The sequence below is a fragment of the Liolophura sinensis genome, chromosome 7, assembly GCF_032854445.1.
Source record: "Liolophura sinensis isolate JHLJ2023 chromosome 7, CUHK_Ljap_v2, whole genome shotgun sequence".
NCBI lineage: Eukaryota > Metazoa > Mollusca > Polyplacophora > Chitonida > Chitonidae > Liolophura > Liolophura sinensis.
The window spans coordinates 4699139-4720853 of NC_088301.1; the positions used below are offsets into that span (position 1 = coordinate 4699139).

Here is a 21715-nt window from a genome sequence, read left to right on the forward strand (position 1 = left end):
CTTGGGTTACCACAGACTCTGTCTGGTTTCCTCCCACCATAATGATGGCTGCTGTCATATAAGTGCAATATTCTTAGGTGCAGCATATAAAAACAATCAAACAAATAAATAAGTTTATAATGTGATTCATTCTTTTCTGATTTATTTGCTTTACCTAAAGGTGAGGTTTTGGAACCTACTAAGCCTAGGTGGTCAAATGTCATCATCTGAATGTCATATTTCAAATATTCCAAATACCAGAAAATATATGGCACAGAAAGAAGAAAACAGAAAGTTATTTAAATAGATTTTTGTATGTTCTCCACCTTCCGCACGTATACTTACATCTAATGGCCTTAAACCATTTGTACACTATAAACTGTTTGTATATAGACACAGAAGTGCTTTTTTCAAAATTATATATCCATGTGTGAGTATGTATATATATATATATATATATATATATATATATATATATATATACACACACACACACACACACACACACACATACTTTATACCTGGCTATAAATCTACACACACACACACGCACACACACACTTTATACCTGGCTATAAATCTTTACAATTACAGCCTACAGCGTGAAAGTTTGTGTGAATGTGTGAGTGAGATGGCCTCAGGGAAGACCAATTACAGTGCTGACTAAGTGCACATCACCCTCTGTAAATAAAGTTTATTAATATCATAATTATTATGCGGTGCTCACATGTATTACTCAGGAGAATAAATAGCAAGTGAGAAAAGATATTTTTTCAAAGCTGACATGGATATAAATGTAGATACAATATACATGTATGTATGAATGCTGCGTGAGGTGTTTCCAATGTTAAGCTTCAAACCAATTTTTATTTTAAAGATTCATCCAGGACATCTGGATATATCACAGGGAAAAGAGTATTGCTAATACAATGTCAAAATACTGATGAACGGACAAAGCCATGAACAGACAAACAGCAAAGGCGATTAAAGTTCTTAAATTCACTGGAAATTAAGCTTTGTAAACACCTGAGGAGGGTTAATTAAGCTTTGTAAACACCTGAGGAGGGTTAATTAAACTTCAAACCATATTTGATTTGATTCAGCCAGGGAATTCTGGAGATATTGCTGGGACAAGGCTATAGCCTGTTAAAACGTAAAAACAGTGCCAATTTTGCCAGAGGTTCCACAATGGGACAAGTCAAAAGCTTCAGCACTTCAAGATCAAACCATTATAGTTCTTTATTGTGGGGAGAAGGTGGTCCTTGGACAGCACAAACACAAATACACAAGCATCTCCCTCAACCATTCCAGCAGAATGTTTCTCTTCGGTGTACTGGGTGGAGGAAATTAGCAAAACCTACACATAGATGAAACCACCATACAATTCACAGTAAACCTTCAAACACAGCCTTAACACAGTACATCTACAGTAGCCAGAGTTAAAATTTAAAGTACATGTACTGTGGCCACTCCACAGCACTACTTTGTGAATCTTATTAATGGAAATGGAAATGGAAATATAGTAAAAAACAAAGAGGCAACCTTGCTAGCTTGGTACGCATTCTTTTTGGGCAAACCCAAGTAAAAAAAATTATGTAATTAACGACATCAATTAAGGGCACTTGCCCTTAATTAATCAGAGTTGAGCAATAATTTGCTCAAGCATATCAGACACGTGTACCTCTTCTGCCTCATGTGAAGCATCATGCTGATACCGTGTGTTTTTAATTAATTTGTTCTGTTGTTTTTATAGCATTATGAGGAAAACAAACATCCACGATCATGTTTAATGTTTAACTATATTTACTTTAGTGGGAGTTTACTCTGTACTCTAGAATATTTCACTTACATATCCATACTGTATCATGGCGTTCAGATTTACAAATGGACGAAATCACACTGATCCAGAAGAAACCAACTCACTTTGCAAGGTAAAGCTACAACCAAACTAGAATATGCCACCTTTACACTGGTCCAGTGCCTGTCCTGTTCAAGAAGAGTGGCTTTAATACAGCTGATGACCTCAGGGCACAATGTTCTATAGAAGAATGAATAAATGGGACAAGGTTTATTTCAGAGGCACCCACTCGCATATACATGTACGTCACCATTTTTCTACTCACCCTCAGACTTCCCTCTATACTTGGTAGTTTTCTCTATTGAAGGTGTCTTTTGTAAAACCAAACTGGTCATTTTGACAATGATGTACATGTACTCACCATGTTACCTCACTCCAGTGGCACACTTCTACTTAATGTATGCTTAATGTACAATATAAATTATAAAAACTGGAGGGCACTGAGCCCAAGGTATGCTTCCTGTGTAGCAATCAGTACCAACTCTGACATGTATGTTAGGCATGACCATACATGTCAAGACACACCTGTTGGTTGTCAAACCAAAGCACACTAATCCATGTTTTACCAGATGCCAAAAGTTCCCATGTATCATAAGCTCTAACATAGAAGAAAAGTCTACTTTTAACTCAGCAGAAAATCGTTGTCTATGAGAATGTCTGAGAGGGTGGGTGTCTGGTTGATCAAGTCCATCTTTTTGGCAAGACATGACTAACAATGCGTTATTGTATATATTCATTTCAAAGAGGGCTAGGATAATTAATGTTGACCTAGTCAGTAGTGTTAAGTCAAGACTAATGATAACTAGGACTTCTTCTATAAACAGCAGCCTGCCCTCCCAAAGGACTCCCCCCATCCCCCAACCGGCTGCATGTTATCTGACCAATTCTGCCTTGCCAGACAGCACTTTACCAATGACCATCAGTCATGACAAATAGGAAACGAAGATGTTCCCTTTCTTCCCAGTCCTCTACTTTGTTTTTTTTTGTACTGATTTGCTTATCCAACAGGTTTATTTATTTCATTTATTTGATTGGTGTTTTACGGTGCACTTGAATATATTTCATTTATACACATACAGTCTTAGCTGGCATAAAACAAGCTTACATTCACTATTTCCTCTCCTACACTGTACAAAGAAAAATCAGATTATGGATGGTGACATAGGTGTACATTTATGTAAAACACACAGTTCTGTGGACATCTACACTACAGTGTGTATGTACATTATACATATTTTCATAAAGGCATTTTTCACATTAAATTAACATTAGGCATTTTCTAGACTTTCTTGTTCATGTAAAAAGATTACATATACGATCTAAAAAAATATACCTCAACAAAAACTACAGAGTGACTGACAGAATGATATGAGATTATGAACTTAGAGTAGAGGACAAAATGCTGAAGTAAGTGGAAATCCCCAACACCTGCATGACACAAAATCAATAAATATATTTCGGGCAGCTCAATTTGCAACTGTGCAGACTGCAGTCTCCAGTGATCAGCACGTAGCCTAACTGGCACAGTCCTCCACATAAGATTATACTGAATAGCTCAGTTTATAAGCATCTCGCTAATCTAAAAGAAATGGAAAAAAATGTGTATGGCTGGGTTTCACAAACTCATTGGGTGAAACAGCATTAGGTACAAGAGATAACTAAACAAGCATTTTATGATAAAAGAGGAGACCTGTAATGAAAGCTTTGTCATTAGTTCAACAGTGTTTTCTGTCAAATGATTTTGATTAACTTGGCACTAAAGTCTTCAAGAGACATTGTGTGAAAACGTCTTTTATGAAAATAAAAACACACCCATTGGACGTGGATGTGGTCACTGAGCGAAACCTTTTCTTGTTCGGTAAATCTATACATTTCAAATCTTGCTAACTGCTAAAACATCAGCTTTCTTCAGAGCAAGCTTAAGTCCGTGTTGAGAAGACAAAATACGTGAGTTAAACTGGAGCGAGATCAATACCAAATTTTATCTGTAACATGTGCGTGCTTGGTATTGTACGAAAATTTTACAATAAATAATCATTCTAACTGTGAAGACCAAGATGAAGCAACATGAAGCAAACAAGATACTTATCCTGTGAGATCAATAGTTGCCAATATATTGTGAATTTTTTTATTCTTTTTCCCAATGAAAAATTTACACTCAAAAATATAGGACTGTTCCTCACCTATGCTGCTTTTGGATAATTGACCACGAATTCATGAAAACAAGTCTTCCAACTTTACGAAGCTGTGACTGGTTTTACAAAGACTGGTTTTGCCTGGTTTGCATCGAAGACCAATTCTCCACACCCCTCCCTCAAAAAAATCTACAGCACATAAAACTCCTCAGATTTTGCACATGGACATGCAAACATTTATACATCTGATTTGACTTCTTCTTACAATGGCATTTAAAAGTTTGGCTGGATAATCACTGAATCAAGAGCAATTTTATGAGTGTTATTAAAGTAAGAAGTTGTTGTCCATGACTAGTAGAACATGTAAATGCACTTCCTGTTCTTTGATCTGTCTTCTATAATGCATGTGGCATGTTCTTTCTTTTCGCATTGCTCCACAGACCAAAACTGCCAAGGCTCCAGAAACCAAAATTGCAAGGCCTTAAATCCAAAAACATGCAATGCTCAAAAGAGCAAACATGCAAATTATGCAACACCTCAAAGACAAAAATCTGAAACCCTCCAAAAGCCAAAACATGCAAGACGTTATCCTTAAAGCCAGGTTACTAGCAAACAGGGTAATTCACCAGTGTGTGACATGAATTAAACTATGTTGACTTTTGTTAAATCAATTTCCATACACTGAATTTTTTGCTAGATTTGTATAACAGATCTCACAAACAAGACTTTCACTCACATAAAGAATATCAAGTTTAATTTTGATGAACCTTGCACCACCAGGTACAAGGACATCCACACCTGAGAAGCCAAGCCCCTACTCATACAAGAACTTGTCCTGGACTAGATGGACTGTAGCCTATTACCTTTGATCACTCAGTCAGCCTTGGCTCCTTCACCATGTCCATTCACAAATCAATGTTAAACAGGAGAACATCAACTCATGAAAAATTGGTCAATCTCTGAACATATGCTGCATTTGTGGTCTTTTTTCGTCAACAGTTCCCCTGAGATATTAAGCCCTAATTCAAACCACAAAACATCCATTTTTAGATCTAATGCAGTGTGACACTGTTTTAAACACCTTTCTTTCTTCCTCATTTTTGTATAATTTACAAAGACAGACAAAAAACCAACAAAAAAGAAAGTGTTGCTGGCATCAGAGTGGCTATGGTAAATTAATCCCTCATTATTAAACCTGTGAAAAGAAATATGTGATCTCTCTTCATCGAAAACAGGATCACTCGATGCCAACAGGTTACCATACAGACAAACTCAAAATTACCACACTGACATTTCTTTCTAACACTTTGTTAAATAAATAAATCAGCTTTCAGAATTACCTTTAAGTGTGTAACATTTCAGTCAAACTACAGCTACAGTTTGCTACACCTTCAATATTATTTAAATATCACAGCTGAATGTGAAGAGTGGACCTACTTGTACAGTATCTGTATGTTATTTAACCTCTTGGGAAATATAAAAGCAAATACAGAAATTTTTAAACATGAAATGTGTCAAACGAAGAAAGAAAATATTTGTAAGCCAAAAGTTGCATTCATATTTATGTGTTTCTGTTATACCAAGTTTTTACCCCTTGTCTACATGTATACATGCTGGTAAACCTCAATTTGTGTGTCAATATAACATCAATTCACAGAATGCTTCTTTTCGTCCTGTAACACCCAAACCTATATGGAAACTAAGGTCCTGTGGAAACTAAGGTAGTGTAAAAACTAAGAACCGAAGGGAGACACTAATGACCCTGTAACAGACAAGACCCAAGAGGAGAAACTAAAGTCCTGTAAAAGCCAAGACTCAAGTGAAGAAACTAAGGTCTTGTGAAAGCCAAAAACCAAGAAAATAAACTAAGGTCCTGTAAAAGTCAAGGGCAAAGAGAAGACACTAAGGTCCTACAAAGGTCAAGAGCAAACAGAAGAAACTAATATCCTGTAACAGACAAGGCCTAAGAGAAGAAACTAAAGTCCTGTAAAAGCCAAGAACCAAGAGAAGAAACTAAGGTCCTCTAAAAGCCAAGAACCAAGAGAAGAAACTAAGGTCCTCTAAAAGCCAAGAACCAAGAGAAGAAACGAAGGTCCTGTAAAAGCCAAGAACCAAGAGAAGAAACGAAGGTCCTGTAAAAGCCAAGAACAAAGAGAAGACACTAAAGTCCTGTAAAAGTCAAGAGGTACATGTACATGTAACAGCAAAAATTAAGGTCCTGTAAACACAAAGAACCAAAAACGGAACCTTTCACACCTGTAAATGCTAAAAATGGAGACTAGAAACTAATACCTGGTAAAACCTGAAAACAGAGAGGGGAAGCTAGTCCCGCAAACGCTCAGAAGCACAGAAGCTACTGTCTTGTAAACAGCACAAGCCAAATGAAGGAGCCCTAAGTGTCAATTACATGTATGTCCTGGCTCAGTGTTGTTGATTTTGTAAGGTGTAGCAGGTACTTTGATCAGCACAAAAGTCCTTAAACTTCTCTGCTTTATTGAGAGTGTGCCACACATGTTGTGGGTCCCTCCTTGACCAACAAATGATACATTTAACTCCGCTTAACTAAGGTGTCCAACTTACTGCCAGGGTACAGTAACTTATTACTGGAGGATGAGGCATTTGCACAAGGAGACAGCAGGTGATAATGGCCTGTGAACATCCACACTCTGCTGAGAGACAATGTATCAGTCTGACAGCTTGCTGATAGATATCTACGTCACAACAGTCTGACAGCTTGCTCATAGATATCTGCCACAACAGACTGGGAAGCTTGCCCAGAGATATCCAAAACACAACAGTCTGAATGTTTGTCCAGAGATATCCACAACATAACAGCCTAGAAGCTTGCCCAGAGATATCCACAACACAACAGTCTGAAAGTTTGTCCAGAGATATCCACAACACAACAGTCTGAAAGTTTGTCCAGAGATATCCACAACACAACGATCTGACAGCTTGCTCATAGATATCCACGTCACAACAGTCTGACAGCTTGCTCATAGATATCTGCCACAACAGACTGGGAAGCTTGCCCAGAGATATCCACAACACAAAAGTCTGAAAGTTTGTCCAGAGATATCCACACCACAACAGTCTGAAAGCTTGTCCAGAGATATCCACATCACAACAGTCTGAAAGCTTGTTAGGGTATCCATGCAACAACAGTCTGGAAGCTTGCCCAGCACGGCACAATGATGCAGGAGCCCCTAACCAAAACAGTCACTGTGGCTGTGAGTTCAAGTCCAGCTCATGCTGGCTTCCTCTCCAGCCATATGTGGGAGATGGGAGCACCTTGCAGATGGTTGTGGGCATTCCCCAGGCTCTGCCCAGTTTCCTCCCACCATAATGCTGACGCTGGCTCATTTCGTAGAAGTTTCTTGAGTACGGCGTAAAACACCAATCAAGTGAATAAAAATGATCCTATATAAACATATATAAAAGTTCAAAAAAGCTTCTCAGTTTTCTTCTTGGGCGTAAAAATTACCTGAAACTACAGTATTCCACGTCCCAATCTGGACATTGAATAGCCTGACTTATGTGATGTCCGTGGTGATAGCTGTCACAACAACATTGTTGGGGGCGCTAAGCTTATCTGCCTTTCCCAGTATGTTCAACAACGACATCATTTCCAAATATTCCGGACTATTGACAGAAAATTTTTATGCATGAAATAGAGGGGTTATTGAAAAATATGCTTCACAAATGAAATTTTTCTCGGATTTTGTTTGGCACATATCTTTGTTGATGTTACTTAAATTATAGTTTTTTTTTTATCGTACCTTTTCACGCATCCTTTAAGTGGACAGGTTTTATATATGATTTACATGGTCTACAGTTCTGCAGTTTGAGTAGAATATACATATTCAACAAAATCTCTGTGTTTTTTGTGTACATGCATGTATTTCATCAAGCAACTTCTACATTTCCTCCAAATGGCTTAATAATTATACAATGTTTTGAAGGGGCTTTCCCAATTGGTTTACAAACTTAAAATCTGTCATGAAGGTAGGTCATCGACTACATGTAGCTTATCTGACTTTAACTTTGAAACTCGCCATTCCCAGACAACCACAGCTGTCTGTTAAAAACATGCCATCAGACGAAGTAATTTGGTAGGATCTCATTGTGACATACTGACATCAGTAATGTCAGTCAAACATGTCACAGGTCAACAAATTAAACTTTCCTTTTCTTCTTTACATCAAACATCAATTTTTTCCTGCCTTTATGTCGTTTTATTCACAGGCTCTATCTGCTAGTTTGATACATGAAGTTGTAGTATTATATGTATGTATCCGATAAGCTGCCGGGTAAATTTGAGCATTCTGGTGATATATGACGTAAAGGTAACAACCCAATCAAATGCCGTAGTTCTGCTGATAACTCCTGTCTAAACTGCATGTGAGCTGATATGTGAAATATAACAACTGCTGCAGGTTGGTATTCACAGATACAATGGTGATAAGCACTGGTATAAGAACCTTGAACATTTGTTATCACTAATATATATGTTATTACACAAATGTGAACGAGAAATATGTGTATTTTCACATTAATTTCCTTGTTTAAAATAGTGATGTCTTTATCTACTATTAGCAGTAAATCTTCCTGAACTGCACTTTACAGAGCGTGAATGATTGTGCCAAATCCCCGAGGTCACCTTAGCTGGGTTGCCTAATTATCTTGGCTGGCAAGCAGGGCTGTAAAACTTCACTCATGCTCATTACTTACAATCCCCAAAATACACATCATTATATATGTATAACCACATGAAGTTCACTTCAGATGCAAACTCTTCTCTTGCAAGAACTGCAACAATTTGCAAGGACATACGACTGAACTGTTTGAAAATGAAGCCATGAAAACTATCCCACATGATTTTGCATGAACATGAACAGTTTCCAGTTCACTTTTATGTGTTTTCTTCAGGTTAGTGAAAAACAACTGACTTCTGCCCCTATACAATGAATAGCAAATGTTGATAAAACTGAGCGGGTCTTAATTTGCAGCTAGTCTGGAAACATGATTAGAATGTGAGTCAAACAGATATTTGTAGTTCATGGTATTTTATAAAACATGCCATGTACTTGTATTTGGCCATAGCCATTTGTAATAATAACAAACAAACATCAAAAATCATAAAGAATTTAGAAACAATTCTGACAGTCAGATACAGAGTTTTTTACACTTTGAGTCTCATGACATGAGCAAAATAATGACACATCTATAAAATAAGAGTCAACCACCGATCTTGGGCTAGTTACTAATGAAATTTCTAACATGAGGTACAGATGTGAAAACCATATTTGAGGAAGTTATCTTTAATGCAAGCGGGTACACCAGCGTTGTAGACCAATTACTGTCACTAAGTCCCTACAAGCAGCAGGACGGGTTGGGGTTGGGGGTGGATTTGTCAATGTTCAAAATCCCTGCTAAAAGCTGAGGTTAAACAGCACTCTTGTGTCTTAGAGATTGAAAGGCAAACACCTCTAACCACTAAACCACAAATGCATGTAAAAAGTGACTTCCCTCCATACTTTGAAAATTTACAGTACACAAATGTCGTCACATGAGAGTAGTAATAACATCCACTCAGGTTTGCTCTAAAGTTAAATATTTCTGTGGTGAGAGGGCAGTGTTGCGGTAAGGCATACTGCACAAAAATTCTGAGGCATGCTTTGTTTTATAACTCAATTAAGACATCAAATAGGCCTTCTAATAAGTATGCCGGTGACATAAAAACGGCTTGAATAATGTAATAATTATACAGACATGTCAGACATGTTATAAGGAATTTCTGACCACAGTTTGCTTCAGTCTAAGGCCTGTTGCAATCTGTAAATTTTAACACTATTAAAAATTGGTGGAAACTTTCGCATGATTTCATCAGGATTGTAGTAGGACTATTCTTACCAAAGGCAATACAGTTTTAGAGTACCAATAAACACATGATGGTTATAAACAGGTCATAACAATATAAACAATAAGGATTTATAATATCCCCTCCACTACAAACAAAACAAAACAAGAAAAAAAACCCCCAAAAAACAATAGAATAATAAATATATGACTAATATTATAATCGAGTAAAAGGAATCACTATACAGGCAATGGAATTTTACTGTGGTATCAGCACGGTAAAGGTATTCATGTGTTGGTCTGCTTAGCTAAAGTGGTACCTTCGATTTGGACACGATTTCCATATTCTCTTACATGTACTTACGGTAATTATATAAGAAAATTAAAGAGATAAAACACAAAAGCTCTGATGATTTCTATGGCCATTATTACGGGGAAACTCGTAAAAAAAATTACAGCGGGAGAAATACAACAAACTATTCAGTTTGGTCAACTGACCACAAACAATCTGACAGCTGCAAACACGAGTTCAAGTGAGGAGTCGAACATGAGCGTCGAGAGAAATTTACAACACAACAGCAGTCAACATATGATTACGAACCTCTTGTTCGCTCGCATCCTTAAAACACAAACAAGCCGCTCTTCTTCGAAACCCGTCTTCGTCATACGTTCGGACTGAATTCGGTTTCTCTTTCACCATGGTGTTCTCCCAGAAAATCCGAGCAAAGACATCAAGACTTGGGATGTTGTGCTGTGCGCGCTGTTCGCGGTTTGCCAGCCATCTTCAAAATTGACATCCAAACGCACATGTATGCGGTCTAGTGAGAGTTCGGCAAACCAGGGTTACCTCCCCTGGATTTCATTCTCTCTGAACGCCACGTCCACCATGGCTGCCTATCGGCAGAGTTCTTTTTATCTGTCCTTGTTGAATTTGATCACCGTTATGTCTCGATAAAGGGGATTCGTGGAACACCAATTTTATTCATTTCATCAATGAGTCAGTCATGTTAAGTGAAAAAAGTATAGGCCTATTTTCAGTGCAAAACGGTTTTCTTTAATACCTAGTTACTCCTAGGATGTCCATACTATATCCCAAGTTAATCTTACATTTCTCTCCAGCTCATGCCGGCTTCCTCTCCGTCCGTACGTGAGAAGTTCTGTCAGCAACCTGCGGGTGGTCGTGGGTTTCCCCCGGGCTCTGCCCGGTTTCCTTCCACCATAATACTGGCCGCCTTCGTATAAGTGAAATATTCTTGAGAATGGCGTAAAACTCCAGTCAAATAAATAAATAAATAAAAAAATTTCTCCAAGTAATATAAGCCCAGGCCATGAGATTAGAATGTAGGCCTACATAGGTTTACACAAATTATGATTGCCTTGTGAAGGTTTTAAAGTTAAAACATTATCTTCTAAACCGCTCTCGTTAAATTCTGCAGTGTGGTCAGCCTATTAAAAATAACTTATCGGTAATTGAAAGATACACGCCTATATACAGGTCTATGCCTAGGCGCCAATTAAGTAATCAATAATTTTAAGGGTTGTGAAGTCCGAATCTCTACCCCTGAAGGGATTTCACAAAAAAGGCCCTGAATTGTATTCCTGAATCAAACCAGGTACTGTGCATAGCTTATATCTTTATTTATTTATTTGATTGGTGTTTTACGCCGTACTCAAGAATATTTCACTTATACGACGGTGGCCAGCATTAGGGTGGGAAGAAACAGGGCAGAACCCAAGGAAACCCACGACCATCCGCGGGTTGCTGCAGACTCCCACTTAAGACCGGGGAGCAAGCCAGCATGAGCTGGATTTGAATTCACACCGACCGCATTGGTGAGAGACACCTGAATCATTGTGCCGTATTGGCGTGCTAACCTCTTGGACACGGAGGCCCTCACACGCCTTTCTACGTGATCGTGCGGTACCAAGACAAGGCTAGTGTATAGATGGGCGCCATCAGCCCAGTGATTTCCCCCCAGATTTGGCGATAATTGTTGACTTGTGTAGGGGCAGAAGTCAGATATTTACAGATTCCTTGAGTCTAAATCTGAATGAATGGTATAAAATAAAGCAACTACCTGAATATGAATTGATCGAAAACATCCAAAGTAAAAATGAACTATTTATTCACTTATTAGCAAATGAATATTAAATTACTCAACAGGGCGCCGCCCACAAAGGTCAGCATGAAAAGAGAGTTCGAAGAAGTTGTCGAGTATGCCACGGCAAGTGGTGGCATTTCTGTAAAGTCAAAGCATGTCTTCGCTCTTCGTGCCGGATGTGAGAAAAGAGATGTCATTCGTAAAAGTCATATGGTAAAAGTCTTGTATATCAGCTTATGCCTTGGGTCATCCAGCGTCGAGAACACAGTGAAGAACTCAGGATAACCATTGTTGTATCCCCAGTGAATTGTGTTACGCAAAAACAAGTGGTAAGTGTGTAAATATATTTAAATTGCCATGGTTCAGCTTGAGCACGGAGATGATAGGCCTAATAGTACCTACGGACATATGTAAATAACGCACTGCTCAACAGTTCGTTACCTTCATCATCGCGTGCAGTTGTTTACATAAGGCGAAAGAAGTCATCTCAGATTTATAAAAATGAGTAATGGTGACGCAATGTATGAGCCTCGCTTTCGACGTCACTGTTGTAAAAAGTATGACGCCCAAGTCTATTAGAGATGTTATCTGAACCGATGCAGTTGGTATGTTACTTATATTTATAGGAACTATAATAGGCCCTACAGGCCTACGTGTAAGACTATGCTGGAAGGAAATGTAGAAACGTGCTGCATAAGTAGCCTACCATTGGAAAGATCATCGAAAACCCTTTCTAAAAATATTTATACTTAAGTTTTTGTATATTCTGTAAGACGGATCGGAAGCGAGAGACCGTGTGATCTCCTTGGTAACAAACGGAGATATCCGTTGGGTTTGTATCATTTTCAGCTTTCCAGATAGCCTGAGTATTTCTGCAGAGCTTTCGTGATGTTATTTTGTACATCTAGACGATGTGGCAAAAAGTGACCTTTGACCCCCAATGCTTTAACATTATTGCCTCTCACAATAGATGACGCTAGTGTGACAAAGAACTTGCACGTCACAAGTCTTTTGTTGCGCGACGCACAGCACGTTGCGTGCTGTGGTTTCATCTGTGACGTATTCGGCCTACCCACTGTGATGTCCCGCTGTGGACGCTGTAGTGGAATCTCCAGCGTCACTGAAATGACGTAATACGTCCCACTTCGAACTTCTGTCGGTATCCCATTGGGTCGTGTCGTTATTCCGGATACACGAGCGCTTACGACCCTATGCAACAATCGAGTTGAGATGAGTTGGGTCTTATTAAGTTCCCGTAGCCGAGGTTCGTATGTCCATCAGCTGAGCTGCGCCGTTGTCTAGCATATACAGGTACGAGAGTTTAGGGCCCGAATCGAGTTGAGCTGATATGGGTCATAATGTCCCGCATGTGCCGATCGAGAGTTTGGCTCGCGATACCCATTAACCAACTATGACCAAGTCGACAGAGTCAACTTATACGTTTATGCTTAAGTCGATATGTTTGACAAAACCTTGCAATCGTGAACAAATCTGACCAACTTAATTTGACCAGCTCGATTGATGGACGGAACTGAGCACGACTGGAACGAGCGCCCGATGGGATGCTCCGCGTTGCTTCCGTCATGGAGGTATATATACAACTACGTGCTTCCATATACTGGCCCCTGCCCATGTATTTGCTTCCATGTAGTGATTTCCGGTTTCTACAAGTCGTCGAAAACCTAATTCCTCCCTGATGAGAGGTTTTACGCCCGGCTTAAATCCATTTTATCATCCTGACGCTATATACAATTGTCGTCCGTAACCTTAAATAGGTAATTTGTCACCCTATATAGTGCCTTTTGTCGTACTGCAGCACATTTGACATTCTATAGCACGTACATTTGTCGTCCTGTATAGCACATTTTGTGGTCTTGTATAGCACATTTGTGCACATTTGTCGTCCTGCAGCACATTTTGTCGTCCCATAGGACATTTGACGTCCTGTAGCACATTTTGCCGTTCTGTAGCACATTTGTCATTCTATAGCATATTTTGTCGTCCAATAGCACATTTGTCGTCCTATGGATATATAGCACATTTGCAGTCCTACAGCAAATTCATCGTCCTACATAGCACATTTCGTCGTCCTATATTACACATGTCGTCCTATATATAGCGTTTTTAATCGCGCCTTAACGCACGTCGTCGTCCTATGTGGCAGTTTGCCGACCAAATACCTTTTGCCGTCCTAAATACTTGCTGTCGCCATATATAAGCCAAGTTTTTGTCACTATTTTTTTCGGGTGTTTTATAAGACTTCATCGTTTTCTTCAGTTCCACTACTGACAATGGTTACCATTTATGGGATGTTTCCATGTTCATCGAGTTGTCTGAATTTGTCATTAATGACATCTAAGTGAAATTCGGGGAAACCATGTATTAACAGTGTATTGGTATTTCGACGGGTACAACTTGTGACCCTTATTGGCTGGCCTATACCTGTTATCGTATGGGTCTCACCAGGCCACTTCTGTCTCATTCACGAAAACGTATATTGATGATCTGCTACAGCTTTAAGCAATCCATACATAGAAAAGACTGTGGCATATATTTACTGGCCTTCGCTGGATTTATAGTAAACCACAAACTCTCCACATGGTAGATCTTATCAGGACCTATATTTGTACAAAGATCTAAACGATTCCCTCTCTCGCAGACTTTACGATAAAAAGGGATAGTTTCAATTTTGACATTGTAAATAATCCTTATTTGGACACCAATATACCGAAGGGTCCTAGTTATAGCGTGTACGTATCTCGTCTTGTGGCATTTGTTAGATCCCTTGTGTCGTGTGACGGGTACAACTAACGTCACAAGTCGTCACTGTAAAAACTGGTATTTCGAGGTTATTCCATCAAACACTTTAAGTTTCTCTAAGTTTCTTCAGTTTTACAATGAGTATAATTTTCTTGTATGTAAATATGGCGTTCCGCTTCATGATAGTGTCCTAATCCGCGGTTGAGAGCTGTATTTCAACGGTACACGATCTGAATTTTGATTTCACTCATTCACCTATGAAACTCAACATGCCTTGCGTCTTTCCAACACCTTTGAAAACTGTTCACTGCTTCTCTTTGCGCGATTCCGCCCTAATTTCGTACTTTATATACTTTCTTAGTTCTTTGGTCTTGGAAATAGGCCTTGCGATTATTGACCTGCAAGGAACATCCGTCCTGATTGACGGCTACTACATGAATGTCTGTTTCGACGCATAAATTTCCTGAAAGGAGAGTTATACGTATAGAACATGCAAACTGCCCATCGCAATGCATTATCTTGCCGAGCAATATTTCTCGATCAAAGAAAAAAATGTTTTCAGTCCCTGCATTTGCATGGTTACCCTATAACGCAAAATGTCATAAGATAATTTTCACTCCTGTATTGTATGGAATCCGTTAGCGTCTACTCGCCATCTCACCCATTTTGATCCACACATGTGTGGTCACCTTCGAATGGTGAAAAAATGGCACGTCCACGTGGTAAATTTCCAAATCCACGTTGCTTAAAAAATTTCCACTGGGACAATGCTTACATAACACATTGTCATTATGTAGAAAAGTATAGGCTAAAATTTCGTGATTGTTTAGATTCATGCACAGTCGCGTGATTGCGTCACAAAATTTTGCGTCATACCGTCATGTTGATATCTTGTTTATGGCTTAACTGTCTATTAATTGTTAAGGAATAGTTTTGATTTTTACGATCTACAGACATCACAAGCCAAGCATAAACAAGTGTTCGATAAAACTACAAGTTTTCAGATTATTACTAACACACGACAACTGTTCAGGAACCATATTAATTTCGTGTGGTTCTGTCACGGGTATATCGGAGCATGCTCTACTCTTCTTCAAAAGAATTAAAATACCTGGGTTACCATAATAAAATGGAAAACGTTACATTTGAAAATCAATCAACGCAATGATGATTCCACCATTACTGTCCCAAGCAGCGAATCCAGTACTGGTCGTATATGATGAAGTATAGATATTCGTTTATTCTGCCATGCAGAATGATCTCCCTTTGTGTGGGTTGTGTGCATATCTGAGAGACCAATATTATGCACATGCACACTGTGAATGACAAGCCTCTAGTTTGTATATTTCATTCCAGCTATAGGAAGCATTTACATGTGAAAGCGAAAGACGTCCCATTGTTATGACCTAATTTGAATATTCAATACGCAGTTTGTCAAATACTAGACAATTCACTTCTGTTATCATCAGCAGTACACCCGGCGAAGCCTATCGGAAGTACGGTTATGAAAAAAGTAAAATAAAACATACATGGATATATACAAGCATACAGACAGATAAGCTGAATTAGTTATTACAGATGTTCCACACCATGCTCAACAATATTTAACCCTATAAACGAAGTATGGTTGGTCAGCGGAGAGGAAGCACCCTCGCCTCGCCTGGAACCTGACAAGACTTCTATGTCGTAAAGCCTCATCTTGTAAAACCTCGTGTCGTAAAACCTCATGTCGTAAATCCTCATGTCTTACAACCTCATATCCTGAAGCCTGATGTCGTGAAGCCTGATGTCGTGCAATCCTCCGGACGTAAAGGGGTAATTTAAGGTCATCAGAAACAGTGTATGAAAACACCTCGATCGAATCAGGAATTGTTTTGATCAGAACCGGAAAACACCCCAAGAGTGCAAATTTCTGCTCTATGACGCTAAATGACCAAATTCTCTCACCACAGACAATGGTCTCATAGCCCAATCTCCAACTGAGGAAGAATCTTTAAAAAAACGACTCGGATCCTAGACTCGGATCACCACCAAAATTCAATAGTTTAATTGGTCCTTAAAGCCCAAGGCCAATACGTTCATGAATTCCATCCAAATTTGCACAAAGCTTTCCTCACAAACTCTTTTATAGACAGACGAGTAAATGTCGCCAAAACATGTACTTATTTATCAAAAAACATTAGGAGGCGCGTCTGCCCTAAGCCACAGCCAAATGGACGGCTTTACTTGCGTGGTGTGCGGTATGGAGCAATGATGCAACGGTAAAGAATCGTTTTAAAAAATTTCTGTATCTAGACTAAAATACAATGGATTGGTGCTTGCATTAAGGCCAAACTACACAAAATTTCATCAAAATCTCCGAATAACTTCTTTCCGAAAGGTGGCAATGGTGCAACTTTAATTTCAAACAAGATTTCGAGCCATAAAAAAAACCTGATGGAAAAATGAAATTAGTGGTTGGCGCTTGTCCCAAAGCTAAGAGGCACACAAAGTTTCACCAAAATCCGCGAATACGTCCTCATAAAGGTGCTAGTTGTCACATTTGATAATTTGCAGAATCGTTAAAAATGTCCTGACCCCGGATCCAAATACAGATCCAAGGCCAGGGAATGCCTTCCACGAATTTAGCGTGTAAGTGACGCATGTAGGCCTACGTCACTCGTTGGGCTTGACTCTCTCTAAAAATTGAATAGAAACTTTGTTGTCGATGTCTGAGCGATGCTTGAATGTATTGACCAGTTTATTCTATTAATTCAACATAAAGGTTATTTCACTAATAGGATGTTATCTTAAATATGACACAGTATTATATTATAATAACAGAATACATTATAATATCAGACCACAGATGTTCCGTTGAAATCAACAGATTATATTTTTGAGTGTTTATTTGATTGGGTTTTTCGCCGTGCTGAAGTTTCACGTCTACATACATGTATGACGACTGTCAGGTATACCTGGGTTGTAGAAGATCAAAGTGCTCGAAGTAAACTCCGACCTTCGGCAAGTACATAGTAATCCCCTCGAACACACGGCCTCATTGGTCATGGAGATGACACTCGCAGCAAGTTGAGGAGTTTTTAGCTGACTAAACATGTGGTGTTTCAAGAAATCTCAAGAAATTTGTGTCAATTTTTTGCACGTTTAATCATATTCATGGGATAAAAAAAAAACATCACTTATGATGCTACATATAGTCTACGCTATATGTTCTCACAGATATCAAATAAAGGCCGGTGTATTGTTGAGAGATTTATCCCCTCAATCTGTGATCACTTCTCGCAAAATTCCATAGTTCTTGCGAAGTTTTCCGGGAGGCGAATACCAGTTATTGTTTAGCGTCGGGTACTTTTTTCGGAAACCAGCTCCTCTTTATACCTGAATGCGTTTCCTGTTTCCTTGCTCTTTTCTGTAAGTACCGAACGCCAAGGAAGGCAACAATTATCATTTTTCTGGTATAACCCCACCCGGGTTAGATCCCAGGTATACGGACTTCGAGGCGAACACTCTATAACCATAGATGACCGAGGTCGTTCAGCAGCATATATATTTTGGTATAGAATAACCCGTTGCACGTAACAAAAAAATATTATATCTGAATAACAGAAGAAGTCATACATAACATAATATAGCTTTCAGTAATAACATACTATATTCTGCCATCACTCAGAAAATATACTATTCTGTAAGTGGAAAAGACTACTTTTTAGGGTGCAATGTCCCGATACAAATAGAGTGTGTATGTATGGGTGTATAACGATGTATCCGTAAATCATAGGCAGGAAATCCCAACAAACCACCCAACGTTAAGATACAGTCAACTCAGCCTTCTAATATAACATAACATATAATACAAAGGGTTGTGTTTCACACTACGTGTATATTTTAACATACTTTGTAAATGGACGCATGTATGATTTCATAGAAGAGCTATTTAAAATCAGGTGTATGACCTTCCGGCAATCAGGCTATGAGAAGAGGAAAAAAGACATTGAATCAATGTTTAAACTCTTTGGATTTAATTTTTAACGGGCCCATTTTGAATGACTTCGTATTTCAAACAAAGAAAGTCACAAAGATGGTGTTCATCGTGTCCAGAAGTAGACCCGGGTTTCATCAAGGCTCACTGCGGATTTACAATACTCATTAAGGACATGTCGACATTTACCGATAAATTTAACAAAATGCATTAATAGTCCATTTATTTGTTTGTTTATTTATTTATTTGAATGGTGTTTTACGCTGTACACAAGAATATTTCACGTATACGATGATCGTGAGCATTATGGTGGGAGGAAACCGGGCAGAGCCGGGGCAAACCCACGACCGTCCGACACATTTCACAATAGTTGTGCGAGCAATATATAGTGTGTTGTTTTCAGCGCGTTTGGCATGAAACATCCCCCGACCGGTGCTATATACCAGTTATAGCAAGGACGTATATGCATGCTGCATGACATGGTTAATTTCCGAAATATGTTTCTATAGTCAAAGCATCGATCTTTCTTTGACTACCTGTTTATCTTATATTATTATATATCGGAAGACAATACTATTTATTTATTCCAAACTAAGGTTTTACCTTTTAATATGTAATCGATCATAATTTTTATTTTGAATATCTGTATATTATTTTCTAAATACCATTTTCCAAATGTTGAAATTAAATGTAAATAATCCTCTTGAGGAAAACCCCTCGTGGCCATTGGCTATATGAGCAATCCTCTATAAATAAAAAAAAGCATTAAATTAAATTAAACTCTCCTTTTAGCTTTTAACATAAATTCAAAGTATGAAGCCAAGATCTATGCCAACGAGTATGATGATTTTAACCAACTTCTTAATCGTGACGACGAACCACTAATCAAACTGTTCAATCATATGAGTTCGGACATATTATCGCAAAATCGTGCTCCCAGGCATTTAATATTTTCACGTCTATCTATTCGGCTAAATATCGAGACCTGATACTGGACCTAATTAAATACGAGAACACAATAAGACTCCCGAACCAGCATCAGGAAACTGCGCGTCTTTCAACCTCTGCCATAGGACGAAATACGCGATGAACTTTAGAAGCTGTGCTCACTGAAATCTTCACTACCTCATTCTACCACAAGTTCAATCCCACGGCAAACCTCCTTTCGAAGTCAAAAGAATTATCCGTTGCCAGCAGGATTCTGCTGGCGTTACCGCCGATCTGGCAAGTGTGATTTTTTATTTATTTATTTGATTGGTGTTTTACTCCGTACTCAAGAATATTTCACTTATACGACGGCGGCCAGCATTATGGTGGGAGAAAACCGGGCAGAGCCCGGGGGAAACCCACGACCATCCGCAGGTTGCTGTCAGACCTTCCCACATACGGCAAGTGTGCTTAACCAGACTGCACCCACAAACAGAGCTGTTTCAAATGCCAAGGGAAACACAGTCCATGTGTGTGTAAGCGAAAGATCAATTCAACTCTTACTCAGCTTGTTCCTCAGTTACCAACACCAATTGATGTAGCACTTGTAGCTTCTTTCCTAGACTTCCACGGCACAAATAGCTGTCTGATTCAGCGGCTTTTGAATGGCTTCCAATTGGGCGTGGAGGGCAGTCCTTCTCACACACTTTTTAAGAAACACAAATCAACAATTGAGCACTCTGTTTTTTCATTGAAATTCGAAATATCTCGCGGACGAATTTCTGGTCCATATTCTGCACAACCACTGTCAAACCTAATCTGTTCTCCATTAGGTCTCATTCCCAAAAAAGAAGCCGGAAAATTTCGCCTTATCCACGATTTATCATTTTCTGAAGGTCAATCAGTTAATTCATTTATATCAAAGGAATTTTCAACAGTTCAGTATGAATCAGTTGAAAAAGTTATTTCCCTGGTTCGACTATATGGCCGACACTGTCTTATGCCTAAAACAGACATTGAAGACGCTGTCCATCTGATCCCTATACATCCAGAGGATTACACATACTTAGGCTTTTATCTTGATCAGTTTATCGGTTAGGCTTATCTTGACAGATGTCTACCAATGGGATCTTCATCTTCCTGTAAACTATTTGAAAGTTTAAGTAGCTGTCTTTAATGGATTATACAACAACATTTTGGTGTTAGAGGGATTTCACATCTCATCGACGACTTTAGATTCATTTCTGTTCCACGATCACCAAAATGTGCACAGGACATTTCCAACTTTATTGAGTTGTGCAACCGTCTAGGAATTTCCATCAAATTAAAAAACATTATTTCGAAATTGTCGTCAAAGTGTAGGGAATAAAGGTAGGTTCAGAGAATATGGAAGTAAGATTACCGACGGAGAAGTTAGATAAGCCAGGGTCTTTTTTCCAAATTTAGGTGAAAACAAATTGTGACCTTAGCAGTCCTTACTCGGTTATCTTAACTTCTGTTGTTCAGTAATTATTCTTGGAAGAGCTTTTCTACGCAGACTGCAGAACTAAACGAAAAATCACATCATTACATTCGTCTGAATAATGAGGCTAAGGCCGATATCGAAACTTGGCGGACTTTTCTGAGCTCTTTTCTTGGTAAATCATGTTTCTTATTTTCAAACTGGTCAACATGAGACTCCATAAAATCATATACAGATGCTGCTGGGGTTCACGGAGGTTTTACTTCCATTCTAGGCAGTTAGTAGCTTACTGGTTCATGGAATCCCGATATGTGGTGCAGCTAGCATAGCTGCTAAGGAACTATTTCCAATTGCCATCCCTCCTGAGACATGGGGCGTCAAACCAAAAAATCACAAAGTTCTCTTTATGACAGACAATTCTTCCATTGTAGACATCATAAACAAAACATCTTCGAAATGCTCAACTATCATGAGGCTGATAGGTAGATTAGTATCAGCAAGATTACAACAGAATACGTATTTCCGTGCTAAATATGTCCCAGGTAAATCAAATGTTGTTGCTGACCACCTTCCACGGTTTCATTTCTATCCTGCAACACAAATAGCACCTTGGCTGGCCTCCAGCCCAGTAGCTATTACACCAGAAAATTACAA

The 21715-nt window shown here is 38.8% G+C and overlaps 1 protein-coding gene across 1 annotated transcript in view; it reads right to left on the minus strand.

The window, feature by feature from the left end:
* Positions 1–10574, minus strand: part of LOC135470551 (diphosphoinositol polyphosphate phosphohydrolase 1-like) — a 28991-nt gene extending 18417 nt beyond the window's left edge. The window contains exon 1 of the mRNA XM_064749565.1: positions 10433–10574. Within this exon, the coding sequence (XP_064605635.1) occupies positions 10433–10531 (99 nt within the window). The 5' untranslated portion in view covers positions 10532–10574. The remainder of the gene's footprint in view (positions 1–10432) is intronic.
* Between the last annotated feature and the right edge of the window lie 11141 nt (positions 10575–21715).